Raw genomic sequence first — 24,936 nt, forward strand, 5'->3', positions numbered from 1 at the left:
TTCGGAAATGGCCACGGGGGAATGGTTGAATCAGCACAACTCATTCTTTTGTGGTGTTTTATTCACGTTGGAAGGAATGAAGACTGAGCTGTATTAACTAGAAATGAAGAACCTCATCTGAGCAATTGCAGCCATCACTGCTCTTCTAGAGCAGCTGTTATGTCAAGGAGAAATGTTATGGTTTTTCTCACAAGAAAATGGAAAAACATTTGAGCCCTTTGAGATCTGATTAAAAATCAGTTGATGTCAACTTTATGAGGCCCTTCCAGCAGATATCTTATATGAGCTGATTTGAGAGCTGAAATTTTAACTTGTTTAATGTATCTTTTACATAAAATGGTATGCTTGTTACAGTCATTCATATGCCTTAGAAAAAGCACTTTTGAGTTTTCCAGTTCTAGTCTCACACACACACACACATGCACTCCCTGCTGAAGAGATGCTTATTTTCCCTTCCAGTGACCCTTATGTAATAGCTGTGAGGTCTGTGACCTTAAAAACGATGCCACCTTCTCCCAGCCATTGCAGAAGTGAAATCCTATGTGCAGGATTCCAGATCTATAGTGATGGTGACAACTCCTGTATGGTGCGTGAGTAACTTTACAAACCACGGTAGTATTTTCTCTCTGTTAACATGCATTATCACATTCAAATTAACAGTCTGAAACAGGCCAGTAATGCAACAAAAGGGGCAGTTTGATTTCCAAAGGCTTTAAAATCTGACTTATTGTGGATAGTGAGATATTTTTTATTCTCCAAATCAGTTTCATACATTTGTGTTCTCTTCAAAGAAAAGGTTATAGCATAGGAACAAACACAGAAATGTTCAGGTGCCTTCTCTGGACCATGGATTCTTCTTCAGAGAACATTTGTGTTGCTAAAAAAATGTATTTAACTATTTAGAGATGATCACTCAAATTCTGTACTGTGCTGTAAAGCTGTATTATTTAGGCACTGACTGAAGTGAGGACATTAAGATAACTTGAGTGGGGGGTTTTTAAGGAGGATGTTTTTCCAGTTAATATTACCTTCAGCTTCAGAGTGCATTTATTTTCATCCTTGAAATATCTGGGGGGGGTGTGGCTGATGTTGATGAGGGGCTTTGGGAAGATGACTGTCACATCCTGCAAGTTTTTAGTTTTTCATGTGTATTTGTTTAAACAGGTGTCTTACTTTAACCAAGTGACATCTGGTGTTCTGCCTTACTTTGCTGCAAATCTCACTGGCTCATCAAAATCCATTGAGGACACTGCTTCTGAGTGCATCAGGTTCTTGGAGTCGGAAAGCAGCAAGATTAACAGTACTTTGTTTTAAGTAAAATCACATGAGAGCTCTAAATAATATCAGCAGACGTTTCTACAATCCTGCATGCATGCACGATCAGTCTCAATATCTGCATCTCTGTCAGAATGAAATATTTACTTTGAGCTACACAGCTAATTGAGGGCCTGATGCTGAGGGTAACTGAGTTCTTGTAACTCCCATTGGATTGGTCTGATTAAACTGTAAATTCAGCTTTATACATTTAAAGGGAGTAAATTTTGGCTCTGGGTATGCCTTCCACAGGTGTAGAGAAGGGCAGGACTCAACCACATAGGATGTTATAAAATAGGAGAGAATTTCACACTTACAAATTCATATTAGACCTAATGGAACTGAATCAGTTCTTATGACAATAAATGCATACATTTTTCATGTAACAGGAAGCATCATACTCTCTGGCCTGGCTGTCCACTACCTTACATATTGGTTTGGTATTGACATGTGTGAAAAAGTGAGTATAATCTGCTGCTCTTTTGACTACATAGCCACTTTGCACACACATAAATACCTGCACAAGATGCAGGGGAGTGGAGAATCTGGTCCCAGAAGTAAAAAATATGATACTGCACAGGCAAAGAAGAGTGTATTAGCTTGTCTTCTCCACTAAGAATTACAGTTGCACTTTACTCCCTTGCTCATTAATAGTGTGTATTTACTTTATCTATTGTTCTTAATAGAGTTTCATAAATTACTGTGCAGCTCCAGTCAGAGGGCTGTCATGATTTCTGCTACAAATATCTTTTTGGAAGGGTTTCAAACTCAGTTCCAAAAATGTGTTCTGGACCAAAGTAATTGTAAGATGCTGGCCTCCTTTCTAATGCACTTTGAAGGCTAATGGTGCAAAGTGTCAGAGCTTGGTACTATTATTATTGTTAGAGCATTGAAGAAGTGTGGAAAAATAGTACACCAAGAATTCAAGCCAAGTTAAATTATAGCTCAAAAAGAATGCTGGTTTTAAAGGCCTCTTTTTTTGCACTGATCTGTTTTGTTTAAAAAATTATTATAATTGCAGGTGATCAAGGCATATAGTGACTAGTCTTTGGATGAATTTAAATGGTAAAAAGCTAGGTCTCATGTCAGTGCCACCTAAGGACTGATACTCCTGGTATGATGGATTGGTTCATTCTTGGTCCAGCTCCCTTTGAAGTCAATGGCAATAGTCTTACTGATTTCAGTTGCAACTGGATCAAGGCCATGGTCATAAAGTAATAGGATACCCCGTGCCTCCTTATTTTATGTGGTCTCTGGGAATGCCCCCTTCATGTATGAGGGCCTAGACTTAGGTTTCACAAGGACAACCCCTACAGTACCATGAAAGTAGGCGTTTTGTCTCCAGCCTCCTCGTTTCTTACTGTAGCTGTTTTACTTCCATCAGCCTTTGCACTCCTGGCAGAGACTTCACCCTTTTGAGGAGTGATGCTAGCACCAGGTTTTTGCTGTCAGTCCAGACAGTCTTCTCAAAGTAAGGTAGAAGTTATCAGCCAAGTGGAACCCAGGCTTTAAAAGCCACTAGTATAGCGTGGAAAAAGCATTCAGTTTGGAGAATATGTTGTCAGAAGCACCTCTCTGCTTCCCCACAAACCACCTAGATTCCACCCCACTTCTTCCCTATGTCTCTGTGGTCTTTAAAGGCTGACACTATATTTGACGGTGCTGCTGGGTCTGTACATGGCTATTTGCACACACCCCTTGTGGACATGTACTGATATCCATGGCCCAAAAAAGTCAGGGCACCCTGAGAGCCACAACTAACAGGTGTTGGACTGAGGAGGAGGAAGAGGCCTCTCCTATGTATTTGTCCAGGGGACATAGTCAGGAAGCTGAAGACCTGTGTTCTAGACCCCTTCTCTCTCCCCGGCCCCCGTCCAGGCAGAGTTTGGATCTGCACCTCTCTGACTTTTTAGGAATTGAACTACAGGATAGGCATTAGCTAGGCCCTTCTCTGGTACTCATTTTGTCGCTGGCTCCACCCAGGCAGCCAAGAGAGGGAGACAGAGGCACTGCAATGCAGCTCCATGACCAAGGCAGTCACACGGCACCTGGGGTAGTACTGGTTCCTGCCATGCCATGCCATGAAAGGCAGTAAGAACCGTTTTTGCAGCTCGCCATCCCCCTCTCAACACTCAAGCTTCTGGAGGGAGGGATGTAGAAGATATTGAGGATGAGGAGGAAGACAGTAAGTCAGAGACCAGTGAGATGGCTCAGTGAGATGGCTGCTTTCCCAGTGGAGAGGGAGGATTTTGGGGTCTAATGAGATGGACGCTTGTTCCCAGTGAGGTGGAAACTTTCATACCGCACTGTCATGGGTCTACTTTTTCCAATGACCATTAAAAGCAAAGACAAGGATTCAAGTTCAGCCCCTTTCTAGGCAAAAAAGGACCTTGTGTCCAGATTGCTGGCTTGTGGGACAGATGCTCTAATCACTTAGCTGTTTGGGTAAAATATAAAAGCATCTTCCTCCTCTATTTTGTTTTCCAGGCCTTGTTTCCAGGTACACATAGATGTCATCACCGTGTGCTGTTTTAAAAATGCCATTCACACAGCTCAAAAACTGCCACTTAGCCAAACAAGGGAAATGGAAGGCCACCCTAGGCAGCTGGCACCTCAGGATGGACTCCAGACCCATGTCAGGTGCTCAGTTCCCCCATGTGCAACCCATGGGGACAGTTAGGACACAAAATAAAGCGAGCATGGCGCACTAAAGCGCCTTCAGGCCTCACCCAGCCGAAACAGCATCTGCACATGCGCTGCTACAGAGGTTTTTACTCTGCAGCAGCATAGTACTTGTAAATAGTAATATACAAATATACAAGTAGTAAATACAAGTACTATGCTGCTGCAGAGTAAATTAGTTTACTTCAACCTAATAGGGAGGCATGTGTAGTTGTGAGACATTTACTATGCAGCTAACTATCCTACTGCACAGTCAACATCCTGTGTAGATGCGCCCAGTATGTATGTCACATATTTGTATATATCTCTATGTAATCATTTGAACTGTGTTTTTTACAAATGTATGTTTTACAAATTATTTACTGAATAAAAATCACTGAAGTGATGCTAATTATTTACCATGAGTCCTCTTGTTTTATAACGGGTGGCATATTGAACAGCAACTCCTTTCAGCAGTATGTTGTCATGCTCAGCATCTAGGCTTAAATATTAATGGGAGTAAACGTATTGTAATAGGGATGGTAATGCCAGGTCCTAATGACTCAGGACAGACCTGGGGCAGGGCCCCTTTAAGATGCATTTCCAGCTTCATCCACATTGCAGGTGAGGGTAGAGTACTTGAGAATGTGCTGAAGAGTCTAGAGCTTGCATGTTTGGAGGATATTGGAGCTCCCAGGGTAGGGTGGCAGGGAATGCAGGAGCCAGGAACAGCCACTGGAAGTTGTGGTGGCATTGATGCCTAGGGTGGTGGACCTAGGGATGTGAAGATGATGCAGTGACTGTGGCAAGGACCAGAACCACTGGAGAGTTGACACCATGGAGTCTTAGGGAGAGCCAGTGAGACAAGCATCACCAGAAGAAAGACGCTGGCTGTAGAGCCCCAGAAGTAAGGTAGGAGGAGGGTTCAGGTGTTGTTATATGTTGAGCTATAAATATGACCTTGAGGCTAGCCTCATAGTTAGGAAGGACCTGGACCTAAAACCTGAGCATAAGGGGTAGGTTTGGATTCCCCTACCATAATCCTACCTAGTATAAAAGGTGAGTGTTAGTTATGTCTTGAAACAAGGAATATGTTTTCTGTGAGAAATAGAATTACTGAAGTTGGAAAAGACTGGTCTATTATTGCCTGGAAAGAGAGGGTACAGCCATGTGGCATGATTAATATGGAATGATTTACCTTGTGTTTTATTAGTAAACATATGCTGAAGTAAGAGGCAGACGCATGACCAGTTCTCCTTATCCAGCTCTGTGACATAGGTGCTATTACAACATCTGGCCCATAGGTGGCAAGGAAGCTAGTTTGCATTGTATACAAATAGTTGCCCCAGGGTGAAAGTGACTGAGGAAGTGGATACACAACTAGTATAAGTATTGGTGTAGGACACAGTAGTTTCCATGAGAGAGAGAACTTTACCCTGAAGTGGATTAGCTCACAGTAGCATACAACTGTGTATTTTATCTGTTCCACTTACTCCTTATAAGGCAAAGCTAGTTTACACTATAAGCAGACATGTCATGGTCTGTACCTGGAGCCCGTGTTATTTCTATGAAAACAACTGCATGCTGGGGCACTGCATCCTAGAGAAGACACTTCTGGGATATTAAAGCCCAGGACAGGATGGAAGGGGGTTTGAATGCCCCACCAGGGATACTACAGGCTCAGTCACAGTCCAGCCTTGCTAAAGCTGCTGCATAAGTCAGGTTGTGCAGTACAAACAGGTACATGCCTTGTGCAATTAACTGCAAGCTTTTGGTAACGTTACTGACTGCCACACATACTGGTTCTGTATGAAAACAGCAGCAGAAACCAGAGAACATAGCAGGGCTACAAGCTAACCAAACCAGATTGGTGTCTCTGCTACTCTCTATGAATATAGGTATTTTAGGGAGGTTGAACTTCAATAGCTGAATGTTAGCATTACCCTTGTGGTGTTTGCATGAAGTTTGCCTCAGTCATGCCACTAGAAACTGCTGTTATTAGGGGCTGTGGCAATGCTCAGTTACCAGCCTCAAAAGAAAATGGGTTCTGTGCTGCACCCACTTTGCATCAGCTTTGTTTTGGCAAAGTTCATGGTAGCCCCTTTTGCACGTTGCTGAACTTGCCTAACAGCCTTGGTGCAATATCACCCCACAGCTGTCACTGGTACAGAAATGTTTCTGGGGGAAATGCTGAGCTATGAGGTGGCATAGCTGAGGCAGTCCTGTTCCCATTACAATAACCCCTATCTATGGTACCTATGGCAATGGAGAGGTAGGTCAGCATAGAGGTTTCCATTAAGTATTTCTACTGCAGGAGCTAAACAGCACCATTTGCCCCTCCTTGCCAAGTTTCAGCTCCCCAGTGCAGAGTGCTATAGAGAAAAATAGAGTCAACCAATGGAAAACATGGAGTGCATCCACCAGAATCCCTCTGGTCAAGTCTACAGGTAATCTCTACATTCTTTTTTCCTACTGATTGTACGCTCTTGAGTTTTCACAAACTGAATACATGTATTCAGAGAAGGTTGATGGGCTACTCATCAGGACAAATATGGATCTGGAAGGCACAGACAAGCAATTTAAAGATACGTTGAAAGGTAAGTGATTTGTGGGGGAAAAAATAAGACCAGACCCAGGGAATTTATTAAACAAAGCAGAAGCAACTATCACAATAGAAAATTCAACTTCTTTTAATATTTTAAAAAGCAGAGTTGATTTTAACAATGTATAAATAAACTATTTAAACAATTATTTCTGTTTTCTTGTTTACTATAAAAAACTGCAAACATGCCAAATCAGCAACAGCGCCAGAACTTGACCCCAGGTCTCCCCAAGCCTATACTTAATGTACTAAGCCATGATGCCTTTCAGAAAGCATGAAGATTATCCGATAGTCATGATACTTTCATAAAATGGGCAAGTTAATTTAAAAATAGACAGTTAAATGAATACCTTGACCACTATTTAATTGTCCTTCAAACATGAACTGTCAGTTGCTTTAGAATTTGGTACACAGTGCCCCATCACTGCAGTTCTGAGTCCAGGCTTCAAGGATCTGGGGTATTAGGCAACAGTAACCAAGACATTAGCAATTCGAGTTTGGTACTGAATGCACCAAACCTAGGCCTTAACACAGGGGTGGGCAAAATGCGACCTGTGAGCCGCCTGCGGCCCTCCAGACCATTCTATCTGGCCCATGGGGCCCCTAAAAAATTTAGAAAATTAATATCTGCCCCTGACTGCCTGTCATGCGGCCCTCAATGGCTTGCCAAAACTCAGTAAGCGGCCCTCCGCCCAAAATAATTGCCTGTCCCTGCCTTAGTAGTACCCACTATAATAGTAGAGTGCTGAAAAGCCCCTTGTCCCGGCCACGTAGATACATTTCTGTGGTTTTGTTCCTGCTACCATGTAAAGCATTAACAAACATGACATGGCTTCAAGGAGGCCATGTGGTAAACATACAGTTATCCAAATGACTTTGGTGACAGCAAACAAAGCTGGAGCACTGAGTTTCTTAATACTCGAAGGGATTTGCAGAGACAACAGACACTGTGTGGATGTTTTAGAAAACAAGATTTGCTCCACATGGGATTATATGCCTGTAATTAAACAAAATTCCTCCAAAATCAGGACAGCAAAGGGGCATAATGGAGACATGGTCTTCAGCATCCCAGTGTTATTAACAATTGAAAGCCATCAAATCAAAAGATCAACACCAGAAGAGGGAGCAAATTTCCCTGAGCAACATTATCCAGGAACAGTGCTGGTGTATGAACAAGTTGTGAAAAGTTCAGAGCATTCTCTCATTCTGGTCCGGTTAGCTACAGATGTCCTGCTATTGCTACTGGCTACACGATAAGGCTCTCAGCAATGCTGAATTTAATCACAACACAACCAGCTTCAAATCCACTGCAAGGTGTTATATGTCCCTGATCATATATTACCATACTCTATGGATGGAGCAATCAGGAAAATATGCCCCAGGAAGAAGGGAATGCTTTCAAAGACAGGGAAGGAACCACTCACTTTGACTTCCTGGCCCCCTGCTTGCCAAAGTAAGGGGCCCCAAGCTTGCAGACAAATGCACTAGCATTTGTAAAAAGATGATCTCACTACTTTTAAGAAGCCAGACAGATTTGAAAGCCAGGACAAACCAGGACCCCACTAGAGTGTCTAAGACAGCTTAGGACAACCAGGGTCCTCTTGCAGAGAGAGAAACTCTTGATAAAACAGAACTGTGAAGCCCTTTGGCTGCCTCCGAAACAGTGTGTTCATGACCAGTACTTTACAAAGGCTGTGCTGGCCACTGAAATCCACTTGGATCTTTAGTCAAACTTGGATTATTGTAGACAGCTATGACAGGTGAAGCTGCAGGGTGCAAAAGGCTGACAGCACACAGCAGCCCAGCTTCCTACTCAGAGAAGTGAAGTTGGGGGGATGACCTCAGAGACCACAAAGGAAAAAAGAGGTTCAGTTAGATCCCCAAACCATGGCCACCACATACCATCTTTTTAAATATATTGTTTGCTGCATTGCTGTTTCTCCCCAAGTTTGTTTTGTTTAGGAGGCAGTCTCACAGGAAATTGAAGATTTAAAAACTAGGTTTGACAGGGAGAGAAAAGTAGGATGCCTGCAGCATGACTGACCCAGTATTGTTGCCCATGGGCCAGCAAGAGATTGGGGACATCTATATTAAGAGAGCAGACAGGACTGTAGGAAGCTGTGACAAAAAAAAACCTTAGTTACACAGGAGTCATTTTAGCAATTGCAATTTGGCCAACTTAGTGGAGCCAACGAGGAGCAGTAATGGTAAGCAGTCCCCATTCAGAAGAGGTTTATTCCATCAGAGTAGGTATCAGAAGTTAACAACTTTAGGCATTTTTACTTTTGTCTTTTGTGGTTTAGGGCTTTCTAGAATGTCTTCGTGGTCTGCGCTCATCCCTCGGGACCATCGGCCAACTGTTACCTGATCTGTAAAACAAAAACAGATGATGTATGTTTGTTCTTGAAAACAGAGTTATCACACAGTCAGAGATGGTGCTCACAGGTTTAGGCATAAAACTGATAAAGAAGAAGGTCTTGAGTTCTCATACAAGTTCTGACCCCTCGTCACCTCAAGTGAGTTATTTAACCTCTGTTTTGAAAACTCAGCTCCCTCCCAAGGCTCAAAGGGTCCAGTAATCATTGTCAGTTCCCGGGAACAGAGACTGCACAAAGTGCACAGCTTAACAATTATTTTCTTAGCAGGGATTCACCAAGATTCTCCCATTTCCACAGTGGGTTAAAATAGAATTCTGGCCAGTCTATAAAATGTTTAATGAAAGCCTTAGTGTACTCTCATCCCTGGAAAATAATCCTCTTTGTGAAGAAGTGGAGTAGGGACCTACTTAATTTGCAGTTTCATGGATTATTTTTTTTTTTTTTTTGGGGGGGGGGGGAAATCATAAAATCTGGGATTGTCTGCTAAATCAACAGCAGCAGCAGTAAAAGCTGGTGCCCCAGGGGGAGCCAGTGGTCCTTGCTGCCAGGAGGGGAAGGTGCTGGCTGGCAGAGAGGTATGAAGAGCAGCAGACAAGATGGTGGCTGCCCCCTTGTCCTTCCTCCCCTGCCAAGGCCTCTGCCAATCAGCATCAAGAACGTTTTAGTTTTCAGACAGTTTAAAACAGATTGTTGAGAAGTCAACTAAAGCTGCGAGTTTGTTGAATCACAGGTATTGAATCTGAGCATCAACCACATGGGATTTCAGATTTCCTCAAAGATAAAGCAACAGTTTTTGCATTACAGGCTGAGAAGCTTTTGCACATTTTTTTCTAATAATCCATAGTGACCAGGAATGCTAAAGAGCAAATTATTACACAGATCACCATTATCCCATATCAAACCAATAAAGAACCAGCCAATCCCACTAGATTAAAAATAAATAAATACATCTTCTACAGTTGGAACACCAAGAACTCAGATATTTTATATCATATAGTAATGAGTGATGAAGAAACATGGAGCAATAAACAGAGTATCACACCAATGTCATAACAGGTTACAAATCCAAAGGTACTAAAACAACCTACAGGAAAGCAGGAAAAACAGCTGAACACAAATCAAAATGACTAAATCATTATTGTGGCGCACACAATCAGTTATTCCTCAGTTCCCTCTTATAGGTAAAACCCCAGCATGGAGATTACAGAAAGATATTTCTCAAAACGAAGGAGTAGCCTCAGTTATTAGAAGTCAGAAATATCCTACTTGTCAATTAAACTGTGTCTCCCCAAAAGAGATGATTTTATAAGAAAAAAAAAAAAATGAGAGAAATAATGAGAGCCTAAGTAAACTCAGCAGATAAATTAAGAGGAAAAGGGGTGAAACCAAACAGAAAAAAAACCCACAATGCTTAATTCTTCAGCATTATCGGTAAATAATGTACATGTGTTTTTAATCTAGAGCTTCCCCAGATACCTGAAAACACACAGCACTAATTAGCAAGAGGTTGATTAAAGTGTTCCTTTACACAATCCAAAGGCAACATCTAAGCGAGAAAGATGTTTCTCCAACCTGGACCTTTCATATCAATCTTGATTAATAATGAATGTTTGAGTCCTTTGGCTGTTGTAAGAATGTTTCTTCTCATTCACCAATTAATATCTATTCCCTCTACATTTCTCTTAAATGCAGGAGGTAAGGAGGATTTCTAGTCTTTTAATTTTGGATTTTTCTCTCTCTTCTATTAGCATCAGGTACCTGCCTGCCACTCAGATCCTTCTGAGGTAGCATCTCACATTTAAATTGATGTGATTATTCTAAATTTCATTGCTACCCCTGGGGATCAGCCTAACAACCATTCTGTCAGTGTCACTCTGCCACCACTTGAGCAAGCAGAGAGCAGCAGCACAGGAACTAGAGCTGTCTCTAGCCAGACTGGTTCACATTATCTTCTAACTTAAGGGTTAGAGCCTACCTTTAAATTTTGCAGAAATATAATTTATCCTTCATAATTATACCAGTTTTGTACTTGCTACTAGTGAGAGGATTTTTCAAGCCTTGTTTATAGATCTCATTATTTCAAGTCAGGCGGAGAAAAATACAATGGTTTTGCTGCAGATAAATTACATTTTCCTTAGGTCTCACCTGAGTTCTGGTTTTCTGGACAGTCTTTTTTAAAGTGTTCCACTGATCCACAAAGCCTGCAGCAGCCTCCTATTAAAACAGAAACATCCAAAACTATTGTTTAACAACTGGAAAAAAAATATCTCTCTGATCTAAGCTTTATACATACTGACTTACCTGCACAACAGGAAAGGCATACATTTAATGTTTTGGTTTTATATTAAGTTAAAGATACAGTACAAATTAAAACATTTCCTTTAAAACAAAAATCAGAGGCCTCCTAGACTTCCAGGTAAGATGAAATAACTTGTTGCAGTATGAGATCTACTGTATGCATATGGACAAGTGATTTCCTCTACATCTCCACTCCCCAACTGTGAAACAGGGACAATGCCTTTGTAAAGCACTGAGATCTTAACTACAGATAAAGACTTATTACTCTGAAACTATCATTTGTGTAACATTTTCGTGGAAGTCTTCACACTTATTTGAAACTCTATAGTTTCCTCCAGATCAAGCTCTGCTCGAAGATCCCAGCATTCACAACTACTTTTGGATTAATGGAAGCTGCATGTGGGCATTAAATTGCAATATTTGGCCTTTTGAGAAAGGCCATCAGAAAGGCTATCAGAAATCCAGCCAGTTTTAAACAAAAGTGAAGTCATGTGATTCTGCCAATTTAAGGCTTTATAATCATACTTGTCTATTTTAATGTGAATGCTTCCCCCCACCATGATGTTTGCCGAAAGTCTTTCATAGAGTAAGAAGATAAACTCATGGGAAATACTAGAAGACTAATAGTTATCTGTAGAAAGGAAAAAGGTAGAGTAGATTGCTCTAATCCCTTTATAAGCTTAAAACTGAGCTGAAATTTAAGTGGAAGATGTTCCTTTCTTAGGATAAAGGCTTCACTAAGAATATGTTGCAATTCAACAAAATGCTTAGGCATTGCTTCCAGTTCAAATCACTTCATGCTTGTATGTTATACAATTTATAACACCACAAGATAAAAATGAGGATTCTTTTTTACTTTCATTCCTTTTTCATCTTCTGCAAGGTCAGGATATCACTATATAAAAAAAGGACTGAAGCATAACGTTGCACTACATGGACTTATTTGGGTAACACTCGCTAAATGCTTAAGTAATCTGTGTCCACCAAGCAGTGAGCCTACAATTGTCTAGGTAAAACAGCCACTACAGTGTAACTCTGCTTATATGCATAGCTGGAAACTGCTTCATTTGCCTTAGAGAATAACATCCCAGTTCCAACTTGCTACTTATATATTACCTGCATATTTGGGGGGGGGGGGGTCGTCAAACACATGGCCCGCAGGCTGGATCCGCAGAGCCCTGCCATCTGGTCCCTGGTGCTGCCCCTAGGTCTTATCAGACACACACGGGGCACAGCACATGCCCATGAGGCAAGGCCAGTCCACAGGCCTGATCCTGCCCACAGAACCCTTCCCCTTTCCCAACATACCTAATTTGAGAGCTACTCTGACTAGTCTGGGATCTGCACTGTGGTATGTATCCCAGAGTGGGCACTGTATGTGGCACAATCCCACCGGGGTGGGCCCCGCACCATGTGTGTTGCCATATCTGGCTACTCTGGAACACATACCACCTATGATGCCTCCTCCAGCCAGTCTGGAACCCATGCTGCACAAAGCAGCTACTGGATCAGGTATGCTAGGGGAGGGGAAAGGGGAAGTAGGGCCCACAAACCCTCTCTATCTGGCATGCAGACTAGGATGTGATTGAGTTTGATACCCCTCGATTAAGGGGACAAATCACAAGTGCATAGTACCATTTAGCCCCACTGTTTATTTTTTAATTGAATTATATTCTAGTTAAGTTCAAAGAAATGAAGGAGTAGGAGTTATCCAAGTCAGAAGCATTAAAAGTGATGGGAAGCAGATAACAGCTATGAAACTCTCCTGTCATTCTCAAGCCTTCTAAAAGCTCTCTCAAAACTGAGGATTAGAAGATACAAAATTCAATTTCTATACTCTGCTACTTACCTTGCTGATGTCAAGATCCTTGCAAATGAGGAAGCAATCCCTAGTTAGGAAAGCTAAACATGGGACACACTAAAGTTGCCACAGGCTTTATACACAGACATACACAATACAAATATTTATACTCACTACCTGATAGCCATTTCTTTGTTAGTTTCTTGTAGTTAAACTTAAATTAAGACAAATATGCAATTTAAATAGTTATACTCACCTTCAGCATACAGTCCTTTAGGGTTATCTGGACACGATCTTGACAGATGTCCCATCTCACCACAAATAAAACATTTTGCAAATGGAAATTCCCCTGCAAAATTTGATTTGTTTTCTCATGATACATGCTACAGCCGTCACAGTAAACATACAGATAAAACACTAGCTTATGCAATGAATGAGATTTACACAGAAGAAATCAATATTGCAGTAATCCAGAACCAGTTTAAAACAAGTAATGTGTGTCTTCACAACAACTGTTACTTTTTCTGACTAAAAAAAGAAAATATTATACTTCAATGAATGGAAACCCCTTACACAGCATTCCCGTTAAGAAAGAAACAGATATTAAAGCATACCAACAGCTGGGTCTATTTTTGCTTTACACTTGCTGATTTCATGCTCTGTAGATCCACACCGATAACAGATTCCAGTACCTATATCCTGATTTTCAAGTGCTGCTGGACAATCTGCAATGCCATGGCCAGGCTTTCTACAGTGGAAACATACCTTTGAAAATAAAACATGAATTAGTAGACTGACCATAGAAATGCACATGTCTACAGACAAACTTGTTTACAGCCAAAAACTGAAGAACCCCTTTATTGTTAGTACTGCCCAATTGTTATTTGTGTCTAATTTTATTTTTGCTAAATTCCTTTTTATATTAAAATTACTTTAAACTTATCTACTTATCTACTGTGGCATAAAGGTAATAGGACAGCAACAAGGTTTAAGCGTCTGGATCAAGAAAAGCTGTGCTCAGGGAGAAATTAGAATTAGGGATCTCAGTAACTAAAACTCAATAACGGGTACTGAAAGAGACAGTACAAAATCACTGACTAATAAGGATTCTGTGGCTATAAAAAGATACTTATACTTCTTCCCAAGAGGAAAATGCCTGGAATATAAAAATAATCTCATTAGCGCAGTGAATCACAAAACCATCGTGAATACAGGCCTGTGACAATTGATCAAGCCAAATACTATAGTCACTACTGCTGCATCTATGATGACACAAGAACCTCATCATGGGCATCAGCACCTGAGCATTACAGAATGAATGCACCCTCCCTCGGAAAAAAAAACTGGTACATTTGGCAGGTGCAGGCAGAGAAGGAGCCTGGCACAAGCTGCAATGCAGTTCTGCAAGTTTTAAGACATGTCTACAGAAGTTTGTCCCTGGAACCCCTACCACAACAGACATCATTAAGACAGTAGTGATATGTTACCTGCATTCTACCTTAATCCTACAGTGTACTTATTAGCAAAAGTCTGGGATGCCCTGATATCGGCAATGGGCTTACCTTCTGGGCCAAATTCAGCACCAGTTTGTACAAATAGTTGCTACTAGATATCTAATTAGGAATTAGCTGGTGATCTCACTCCAACTGCTTGGCACCAGGCATCCACCTCTGAGAAACCTCCATGATAACTGATGCCTACAGAGTGGCACCTGGGAGTGCCAAGTCAATCCTTCCCTGGCCCCAAAATTGCTGCAGTTTTATATGGCGAGCGAGGATCCCTGGCTCTTGGTAGTGACACCTGATGCCTCCTGCAGCTGCACTCCACTCCCTGCTTCCATTCTGGCACCTCCCTTTATTGAGTACCCAAGGCTCTCGTGCCACAAACAGCAGCTGTCCATGCCACTTGTGGCACATGTGCCATGAGGTGTCCACCTGTGGCTTAGAGCATCGTTCAATGGGGAGCAAGATGTGGGAAAGCATTCTTGCCAGGAAAACCACAGGAGCAGCCACGCTTTAGGGCAAAGCATAGAATGAACCTGGATTGGCTTATACATCGTTTATTTACAATTATCAGTTATTTAGAGTCATCAAGACAAGCCAAGTCTCTAAAAAGTAAGTAACACTGAATTTCAGATAGTGTCTAGTCCAATAATTCTCAGTCAGTGTGTCACCCTGGGACACCATCAGATCCTTTGAAGAGTACTGCAAGCTGTGAGAAAATAAGGCCAATGTGAGGAGGTTAGCAGATAAGCATAGGCTCAGCCTTGTCCCTGCCTGGCCAATCTCTCACCCTGATCCCCAGCCCCCTTCAAGGAGCTAAAAACACTAGTATATAAACTATTTGAAACCGAGTACAGGAAAAACACTATAGTATATACATTTTTTAAACTGAGTACCACTCAATTTACAAAAGCTATAGAGCGTACCTCGAGTGCAGTGAGGGGTGCCTCGAGTTGAGAACCACTGGTCTCATCTATAGCAGGTGGGAATTCCACTTCCTTACTGCACACCTTGCTTCCAGTGAGCAGATACACCAATTCCTCCATCTACCAAGAATTTGGCACTGTTTGTGACCACTTGAGTACACTACTCCTTTACACAATTACAGATCAAAGAATCACACAGACAAGAGTCATATACAATTTGATTACATCATTTGAGTTTATATTAACTATTCAGTTTCAAAACAAACAAATTTTAGCTGTACTAGTACAACTTTCTCTAAACAAGGTCTAGATTTAAAATTGTGTATCAGTAGCATCACCGACCCCTGTAGACATCAACCCTTCCACTTCCTCAGATGATATCAAAGGCTCAATCCAAGTGAAACCCCTACCACTATATAGTAATGCAAGTGTGGGGTAGGACGAAAAAAAAGGCAGGTTGCATTTATGTTTGTTTCCCCACCGTAAAAGGAAAAAAAGATCATGAGATCATAAGAAAGGAGGGCTGGAAGGGACCTCACAAGGTCATCTAGACCAGCCCCCAGTCAAAGCTGGATCACCCCTAACTAAACCATCCCAGCTAAGTGTCTTATCTAACCAGCTCTCCAAAATTTTCAGGAATGGAGATTACACAGCTTCTCTAGGTAGCCTGTTCCAATGTTTGCCCAACCTCATACTCAGAAAGATCCTCCTAATCTCCAACCTAAATTTCCTCTGCTGAGGGTTGAGTTCATTGCTCCTAATCCTGTCTCCTACAGCCACAGAGGAAAGTCTATCTTCATCCTCTTCACAAACCACCCTTCAGGTATCTGAAGACTGTTATCAATTCTCCAGACTGAAAGAACTAGGGTTATTTAGTCTCACAAGGCAAGCTTCCCAGGCCCCTTATCATTTTTGTTGCTCACCACTATATTTTTTCCAATCTGTCCACATCTTCCTTGAAGCATGGGGCCCCAAACTGGACATAATACTCCAGGCGAGGCCTCACAACTGCCGAAGATGGAAGTACTGTTAGGTGAATTTAGTTCACATGGGCTCTAAAAAACCACAACTTGCACACTGAAGAAAGAGACGATTGTGAGCTTTCTTAACAGACAGATAAACCTGCCCTGGGATGTTCTGTGCCTTTTGTAGCGGTCGAGTGGTAGGCTAGGAAACGGCAGGTGGGTAGTTTCCCGCGATGGAGCAGAATTAGGCACAGAAGCATATCTATTAAACCAAGATTACTTTACTTACACTGTCGATGGACACAGCGTAGGCGAAGAGTTAACTTCAGTTACAGTTGCAAACCGAACGAGAGCTCTATTAACCGAGGTGAGATGTCCGTGGACAATTCAACGAGTATGCAGGACATGGGGTACGTCGGGAAAGTCGATGACGGGGAGTCGTTGGTGGTTGATCAGTCCGCCAAGTTCACTCTGAGATGGGCACAGAGTTCTCCGACTTGGGCGGAAACTGCTCTAACTTTTATACGGCTAGCGAGCCAATTGCTAGTCGCCATGTAGGAATAATTTAGAACCGGCCAATAATGGTGTGCGTATTTGCATAAGGATGGCGGGAACTTTTCTGCATCAGGGTTCTCCACCACAGAGGAAAATTCCACTGTGCCGAGGCACTTAACTACTGGGTTCTGACACCTTTCAAATGTCAAGTTTACTGACACACAAACTGCTGAAAACCAAAAGTTCATTGCCTGGTTGTCAAAGGTTTGAGCCTCACTGAACACAATGGGAAAGACACAAGGCAGCTGCTCTCTTTGATGGTAAATTCCTATTTTTTTTAAACAGGAAAAAAAGTGCATGTCATATAGGAGCATGTGATCCTTTAGGTAGCAGCAGGTACGTAGCCAACTTGTCACTGTTGAGAGGTTGTAAAAACATCCTACATCACTCTATTCCCCAGTAAATCTTAACAGACAAGTAAATCAATACTCAGAAGTGAACTGACACATCTGAGTTCACCCAACAGGCCAATAGCAGAGCCAGACACAAAACTTCAGGTTTCCTAAGAGCCAATTGACAGTTCTGTCACTTGAACCTATGTGGTCCATGCAATTTCCAAGTTCTCTTCTTGTCTTGTACTGATTCAGACAATGCAGTGGGCATAACTATCATGCACTGACACGTTTGGTATAGCAGCTCACAGAACAAGTGAGAAAAGTCACAGGTGGTCCTTGCTGTCTGACATACATTGCAGACAGCAGCTCACTGGACAGCTGAACGCTTCTTTTATGTAGCTGCAGCCATGCACCAAACCATGGCCTGTTCTGTTCCCCTGCTCCCCACCTACAAGCACCTCCCAAGCCCTATCCCTACTTTTGCTTGGCCCCAGCAAGCAATCTTTTGGCCCACCCACTCCCCATTCAGGGATGGCAAATACTGTAACGTTGTATTTTTTTGTTTTCAGTACTTCAGGGCTTCTTGGGTCCCACCTAATATGGGCTACAACATGGGACTTTCATACCACTTTTCCCAGTGGGGCAGCATCTTTCTAGATCCTAGTATACAGCACAGGAGAGCATAATGTGGAGGGGACAACTCCGCTTCCTTATCCCCCAAGTCCTGCTACCACCCAATCCCTGCACTGCCATTGAATCCCTACCCTCTCCTATCACCCATACCCATTTGTTAAACACTGAGTTTCAGAAAAGTGGACTTTCAAAACTCAGAGTACTGGAGGGCAGCATCTGATGGGAGGCAGGTCTAAGTGGAAAAGGAGTCCGGAAGAATTGGTAGTACAGCTACTCACTTAAAGTTGTAGTTACGTTCTTGAAAAATGTGACTTTAAGCAAAACGATGTTAAGTGAATCCAGGTATGTCACAGTAGTTACCTACTAGCAGGCCGCAGCCAAACAACATTATAATTGAATATTACACAACTTTAAATGAGTATATTCTCTAATAGATCAGCAACATAACAACAAAACAATGTTAACCAGGACAACATTAAGTGAGGAGTACCTGTATTTTAAAGTGACAATAAGAAAAATAAAACTCTGGCATACATCAATCGATGCATTTCCCGTAAATCCAAAGAAGCGATTCTCCTGCTTTACTCAACATTGGTGCAGCCGCAGCTGGAGTATTGCGTCCAGTTCTGGGCGCCACACTGCAACAAGGATGTGCTAAAGCTCGAGAGGGTCCAGAGAAGGGTCACCCATATGATCAGGGACTTGCATGGCAAGCCATAAGAGGAGAGGTTGAGGGATCTCAGACTCTTCAGCCTAAAGAAAAGAAGGCTGAGAGGGGACCTGATTGCAGCTTGCCGCTATATCAGAGGCGTACATCAGGGGCTTGATGAACAACTGTTCACCAGGGTGCCCTTGGGGAAAACTAGAAACAATGGCCACAAACTCCTGGAAGATAGTTTCAGGCTGAACATTAGGAAAAACTTCTTCACAACTAGGGTGTCCAGACTATGGAACAAGCTCCCCCCAGAGGTGGTGCAATCATCTACCCTACAGGTCTTCAAGAGAAGACTGGACAGTTACCTGGCTGGGGTCACCTGACCCCAGATGTCTTTCCCGCTCATGCAGGGGGCTGGACCCAATGATCCTTCAGGGTCCCTTCCAGCCCTATGATTCTATGAAGAGATGCACAGGAAGAAAAGACAGCCTAGAAATGCACCAGCTTGGCTAACAAGGAATTAGCTGAGAAAATTGCAGAGCTATTGGTTATTACATTTTAAAACTCGTGGACTGCCAGGTAACTAGAAATGGGCCAATATAGTTTTCATCTTCAAAAAAGGGTGGGGGGGGAGGGGGGAGATGAGAATGGAGTAGGATCCAGGGGATTAGAGTAACTCATCTAACTTCAATACCCAAAGAGACTCTCAAACATATCATCAAGGAATCTATCCTCTGTATGACAAGGTGATGGGCTTTATGAACTGGGGGTTGGGGAGGGGGTGAACAGGGGTGGACAGAATAATGGATCTGGGGATATATTAACACAGGGGTGGCCAGTCTGCAGCATGAGTGCCACAAGTGACATAGGGTTTAGGTTGTAGCCGTGTTGGTCTAAGGACATAGGCAGACAAGGTTCCTTGGGTGAATTTGATATCTTTTATTAGACCAACCCAAATAGCTGGAGAATAGTTATTAAGCAAGCTTTCAGGTTCAAAAACCCTTCGTCAGGCTAAGGAAGTTTCAGCAGTTGGTGTGTGCTCTTCCTGAATGGAAGTGACACAGGCACATGCACAAGTGACAGATCAGGGAGGAGACAGGCAGCATAGTTGCAGCTACAGCAGGGAGCAGAAAGCAAAGCAGCAAATCCAGCAGGGAGCATAGAGTTGGGAACTGAACGATGACCAGCACATAGGGCAGGAGAAGGGGATCAGAGTGGCACTTGGGAAAGATGCGGGGCTAATTTGTGGTGCACAAGCCAAAAAGTTTCCCCCCACTATATTGTCACCTGCAAGTCACAGGAAGTAATTCTTCCATTCTATTCAGCACCAGTAAGGTCTCATCTGGTGTAAGGGCCAGTTCCAAGTAACACACTTCAAGACAGACATGGACAAATTGGAAATATTCCAGAGAAGAGCAACAAGCGATTACTGGTCTAGAGAACACAACATACAGGAAAGGCTGAAAGAACTGGGATTGCTAAGTCTGGAGAAGAAAAGACATGGGGTGGTGGGGGCAAAGGTGCGAGAGTGATGCTAACAGTCTTCAAGTACAAAAAAAAGCTGTTACAAAAATAGGGATAACTATTTTCTGTGTCCACATGAGCTGAGACAAGTACTAACAGCCTTACCAGTAAATGCAACAAAGGAAATTAAGTTGGCTATTCCCAAGAACTAAACACAGAAATAGATTACCAAGAGAGGATACAGAACCTTTATGGCTGAAGTTAAAAATAGGTTCAGCAAAAACTTGGCTGGGGTGGTTTAGACGAGGATGTTCCTGCCTTGACCAGGGGCCTCAACTAGATGACCTCCTGGGGTCTCCTCCAGCCCTAATTTTCTGGGATTATTCCCTTATTTCTCTGACTTTAAGTCCCCCCATCCCCTTCCTGCAACCACCTGCAATTAGGATTTGTTTCTTTTCTGCAACAAGTCAGAAAGTGCTTGAATTATCTTCTGCACTTGGATCACATTTCTCCAAAAAACGTTCCCTCTAACAAGTACAATTTTAGTAACATGCATACATTCATACAAGTCTCATTCAGATGTCAGTCAAAAGTAGGACTGACATCCGCTAGGTGCAGATAAGGTGCAATGACTATAGAAGGCCTCTTTCACTCCCAAGTGAATACCAGCCATGTAGCAACTCCCCTATCTATGCACAACACCTAGGCATGCACCAAGCTAAACTCTTTTTGAAGACATTTTGTCATTTTGCTTTTCCAAAAGGATAGCAGGTTTCATGAAGTCGGTTTCATATGTATGAACAACCAGGACCTTCTCGGACATGTTCAAAGCCCCAAGCCTCAGCAAGTCTGACAAAGTGTCAATCTTAAGACATGCTGTTTTTCACAGACTGCATCTCCAGAACGCTTTGCTCAAATGACCCCTAACTTACCCTACACTCACACATGACCCACCATATTGCAAGACAGTCCAAGTGAACATGTTAATTTGAGAGTACTTGAGAGAGGACCTTTAAACAGAAAGGGGTTCTCGATCCTCACTACAGCTGAAGTGGTGCTACTGTCTAGGGCAGCGGTTCTTCACCAGGTTGTGGCAAGATCCTCTTAAGGGTGCTGTGCAACATCAGCACTGTTAGGTGTGCCAACACCAACACAGCGCACAAAACAGACCTAGAGACTTCAAACAGGAATCCACAGCAGGGTTTGAATTACACTCCTATTCTTGGGAAGGGCGGGGTGGGATCTGCGGAGGTGGCAGCCAGAAGAAGCCACCACCACCTAAGTTACTTAGACAGGCGCAGGGTGGGCTGGGGGCTCTTGCCTCTTACTGTGGGGGTTCAGACCCCCCCCCAACCCTCCCTGTATTTCAAACCCTGATCCATAAGGCCAGAAACAGTCTGCCCTGTTGTGGTCTGGGTTCTCTGTAACAGAAGAATTGCCCCGGAGTAACACAGATATGAGACCTAAGAGCTGGCTCTTTCTGACAGTACCTGGAAGCTAAAAATGTTGAGAAGCCCTGCTCTAAGGACGCTGCCACTATGTGGAAAGAACAGGGAGGAAGCAGGACCAGGGTCTCACCATGGCATGTTTCTTCTTCTCTTGTCTCTTCAACCGCCTCCCCTCCCGGCGCTGCTCTTTCTTCAAGGCCACTGCTACTTCTGCCCTCACCTCGGGGTCGTGGGCTGCCAAAACCAGCCCACCCCGCGCGCTCTGCCTCATGTGCTCCAGGAACCCATTGACATCCTCGTTCACGTAGTCTTTCTTCTTCCTATTTTTCTTCTTCCCCCCTGGATCTCTCTGGAGGCAAAGTGGGCGGGAGCCACAGCCTGGCCCAGCCTTCGCGCTGCCCTCGGAGGCCCCATCTGCCATCTTCTCCCAGGGCGTCGCCTCCAGGACACCCCGGCTGCAGGCTGCATGCTGGCGGGCCCAGCGTGTCATGGCTGCTCCTCAGGGACCCTGGCGGGACTGTAAAACAGCATTGGGGGGTGGGGGTTAGACCCTTCACATGCTCCCGTACTTACATCTAGATGCATGTGCTGGGCCTCACAAGCAACACCCAACCCCAGAGCTGTCTATGTCTATAAAAGCTCCAACCCCATAACCACCACCTGCCTCACAAGCGAACCCCCTCTGCCAGCACTTGCCCCAGGGTAGCCACGCCCCCCCCACACCCTTCACCACACACACCTCAACCACCGCCTGCCTCACAAGCGAGCCACTCCACCAGACGCCCGGGGTGGGCAGACCCCAACACACGCTCCATCAACACCCCCCGCCCCGGTAACAACCGGCGCCCGCCCCCTCCCCGGCGCGCAGAGCAGGCCCCTCCGACACCACCCGCTGCTGCAACTGCGCTGCAGCCGCCCCGAGAACCCACCTGCCCGCTCCCCGGCGGCACGATCTCCAGGGCAGAAGATGCTCACAAGCAGGAAGAGGCAGAGCGACCGTACCGGAAGCATGTAGCGCGCCGGAAGTGGCCCTCCGAGAGGTGGGGTGGGCCGCTCTAGCCAGAAAGATGCTCGGTGGTGCGGGAGGGGTCACGTGGTCTTAGGTTGCTGGAGGCTGGCGCGCTCTAGTACAGCCGCAGTCACGTGGCGTCTCGCGTGGGCGCCTGTCGCTCGCGCAGCCTGCTCTGCCGGGGTGGTGTCAGCCCTCCGTGGGCCTCCGCCCCCTGCGCTGGCGGAGATTTTGGCTTCCGTGGGAGATCCTTTACAAACCGTGACCGGGATGTCTCGGCTGTGCTCTGCCCGCCCTCCGTGCTAGTGCCGGGGTCATCCTCGAGGGCACATCTACCCGGGAAGGGGGGCTGCTTATGCTTGTCTTGCCATAGATACAATACGCACCTTGCCGGGGAGAGGCTAGAGCATGCGGAGAGCAAAGGATAATGAACAAACCACAGTGGTCCAAATCCTACCCCTTTGGTATAAAGCCAGATAGTGCAGTGGGTCGCAACCTCCTAGGCTCAAGGCACCACGCATTAAACTCAAGGCTTCCCCTCGGAAAATGCCAGCTCTTAGTTTTCACTCATTTTTTTACTAAAGTAATTCTGTTTCTCAGAAAGACCACTTTGAATTCCCATTTGGAAATGTCCAGGTTTATCTTGAGACTCGTTTGCACGCTGAGCAGTGCTAACACTGAATAGCACACCACCGTAGTCTTCAAGGAGCCCAGGGTGCCCAGCCATTGAGGTCAGCGACACACTGAGATACTGCTTTGAAAAGCAATGAACGAACCAACCCTGCGTTGGGATAATTCCCTCTAGGAGCCTGGCACGTATATGCTAAATGAAAGCACGCAGCTATTGTGGTGATGGTGCCCAGATAACTACCAAGAAGGTATTTCTATGTATATATCAGCTTTCCTGCAGCACTGCCCAGCCGTTTCTGCCCCACGACATGTTCCAGACCCTGTTCCCTGGCATACCCACAAGTCATATATCCTATGATTCTTTGAAATCTTGTGCTACTTAAAATCTGCACAGATTGTGTTTGTTCTTTGCATCTCCCATGTTTCTGTTTCGTTTTCCTTTCTTGTCAATCAAAACTTGAAGATTGTACAATTTTCTGTTACCAAACTGTGCTACTCTATTGACCCAAATGTACCACAAGGGGGAGTATGCACCTGTATTTCCCTCTGAAACTAAAGTGAACTGCTCTGAATAGTGGAACAGATGTGGGCTTTTTACAATTTTAAATGAAAGAGTATAGTTGTTGGGATAGATTTTCTTGTGGAGTTTTCTTTCAGATAGAAGTATTTTTTTTACCTGTGGACATCACTACAGGGAATCTAGAATTAGAAAGGAATAAGAGGAAGAAAAAAACATTTCATAGTTGGTAGGGTCGAAAGGAACCTGAGCAGATCATCAAGTCCGACCCCCTGCCCTGGGCAGGAAAGAGTACTGGGGTCAAACGACCCCAGCAAGGTGTTCATCTAGCCTCCTCTTAAAGACCCCCAGGGTAGGAGCCAGCACCACTTCTCTTGGAAGTTGGTTCCAGATCCTAGCCGCCCTGACAGTGAAGTAGCGCCTCCTGATATCTAGTCTAATTCTACCCTCTGCCAGCTTGTGACCGTTATTTCTAGTCACTCCTGGGAGTGCTCGGGGGAACAGGGACTCCCCCAGTGCTTGCTGGTCCCCTCTAACTAGTTTGTAAACAGCCACTAGATCCCCCTCAGCCTTCTGTTGTGGAGGCTGAACAGGTTCAGGTCCCTCAGCCTCTCCTCGTAGGGCCTGCCCTGCTGCCCCCGATCATGTGGGTGGCCCTCCTCTGAACCCTCTCAATGCTGTCCACATCCCTCCTGAAGTGCAGCGCCCAGAACTGGACACACAACTCCAACTGCAGCCTGACCAGTGTCGCATAGAGGGGGAGGATCACCTCCTTGGACCTGCTTGAGATGCATCTGTGGATGCATGACAAGGTATGGTTGGCCTTCCTGACCACGTCCCCACATTGGCAGCCCATGTTCATTTTGGCATCAATAATGACTCCAAGATCCTTCTCTGCCTCTGCGCTGACGAGAAGAGAGTTCCGTAGCCTGTAGGTATGCTGCTGGTTCTTCCTCCCCAGGTGCATTACCTTGCACTTGTCAGTGTTGAAACCCATCCTGTTCTCATCCGCCCACCCTGTAACCTGTCCAGATCTAATTGCAGCCTATTCCTTCCTTCTAGCATGCCCACTTCACCCCACATCTTAGTGTCATCTGTGTCTCGGCCAGGCTGAGCCGACTCGAGGTGATTCAGAAATTACTCGTTCGTCAGGGCGGGCTGGTGAATGGAGAGGCAGACGAGGTTTAATGGTTGTAAAAAACTTTACTTACGTCGCGGGTGGCTGCAACGGAAACGGTTTGGT

The 24,936-nt window shown here is 44.3% G+C and overlaps 2 protein-coding genes across 4 annotated transcripts in view; one reads left to right on the top strand and one right to left on the bottom strand.

Moving 5' to 3' along the window:
* The window catches only part of ACOT12 (acyl-CoA thioesterase 12), a 47,320-nt gene extending 42,926 nt beyond the window's left edge, over positions 1–4,394 (top strand). For 2 of the 3 annotated variants that reach the window (XM_019482972.2, XM_014595425.3), the window contains exons 14-15: positions 460–586; positions 1,165–4,394. In XM_019482972.2, the coding sequence (XP_019338517.2) occupies positions 460–586; positions 1,165–1,314 (277 nt within the window). In that variant the 3' untranslated portion in view covers positions 1,315–4,394. The remainder of the gene's footprint in view (positions 1–459; positions 587–1,164) is intronic. The other variant, XR_002088979.2, reaches the window with a different exon arrangement.
* A 2,255-nt stretch (positions 4,395–6,649) lies between these two features.
* On the bottom strand, positions 6,650–22,568 carry ZCCHC9 (zinc finger CCHC-type containing 9). Its single transcript, XM_006263615.4, has 6 exons — positions 22,467–22,568; positions 21,668–22,054; positions 13,669–13,819; positions 13,311–13,403; positions 11,101–11,169; positions 6,650–8,946 (listed from the first exon to the last, which is right to left on the bottom strand). Exons 2-6 carry the CDS (start codon positions 22,025–22,027, stop codon positions 8,831–8,833), a joined length of 789 nt encoding a protein of 262 aa, XP_006263677.1. The 5' UTR covers positions 22,028–22,054; positions 22,467–22,568; the 3' UTR covers positions 6,650–8,830.
* Positions 22,569–24,936: the final 2,368 nt, after the last annotated feature.

This window comes from Alligator mississippiensis, chromosome 3, assembly GCF_030867095.1.
Source record: "Alligator mississippiensis isolate rAllMis1 chromosome 3, rAllMis1, whole genome shotgun sequence".
In the NCBI taxonomy this organism is placed as follows: domain Eukaryota; kingdom Metazoa; phylum Chordata; order Crocodylia; family Alligatoridae; genus Alligator; species Alligator mississippiensis.

Excerpts from the sequence above, each read along its gene's own strand:
- ZCCHC9 (XM_006263615.4), bottom strand. The coding sequence starts at position 22,027 with ATGACACGCTGGGCCCGCCAGCATGCAGCCTGCAGCCGGGGTGTCCTG. Across the intron at positions 13,820-21,667 it reads AGAAGAAGAAACATGCCATG|GTATGTTTCCACTGTAGAAA; the intron begins GTGAGACCCTGG and ends TTATTTTCAAAG. Across the intron at positions 11,170-13,310 it reads TAAAGGACTGTATGCTGAAG|GAGGCTGCTGCAGGCTTTGT; the intron begins GTGAGTATAACT and ends CTGTTTTAATAG.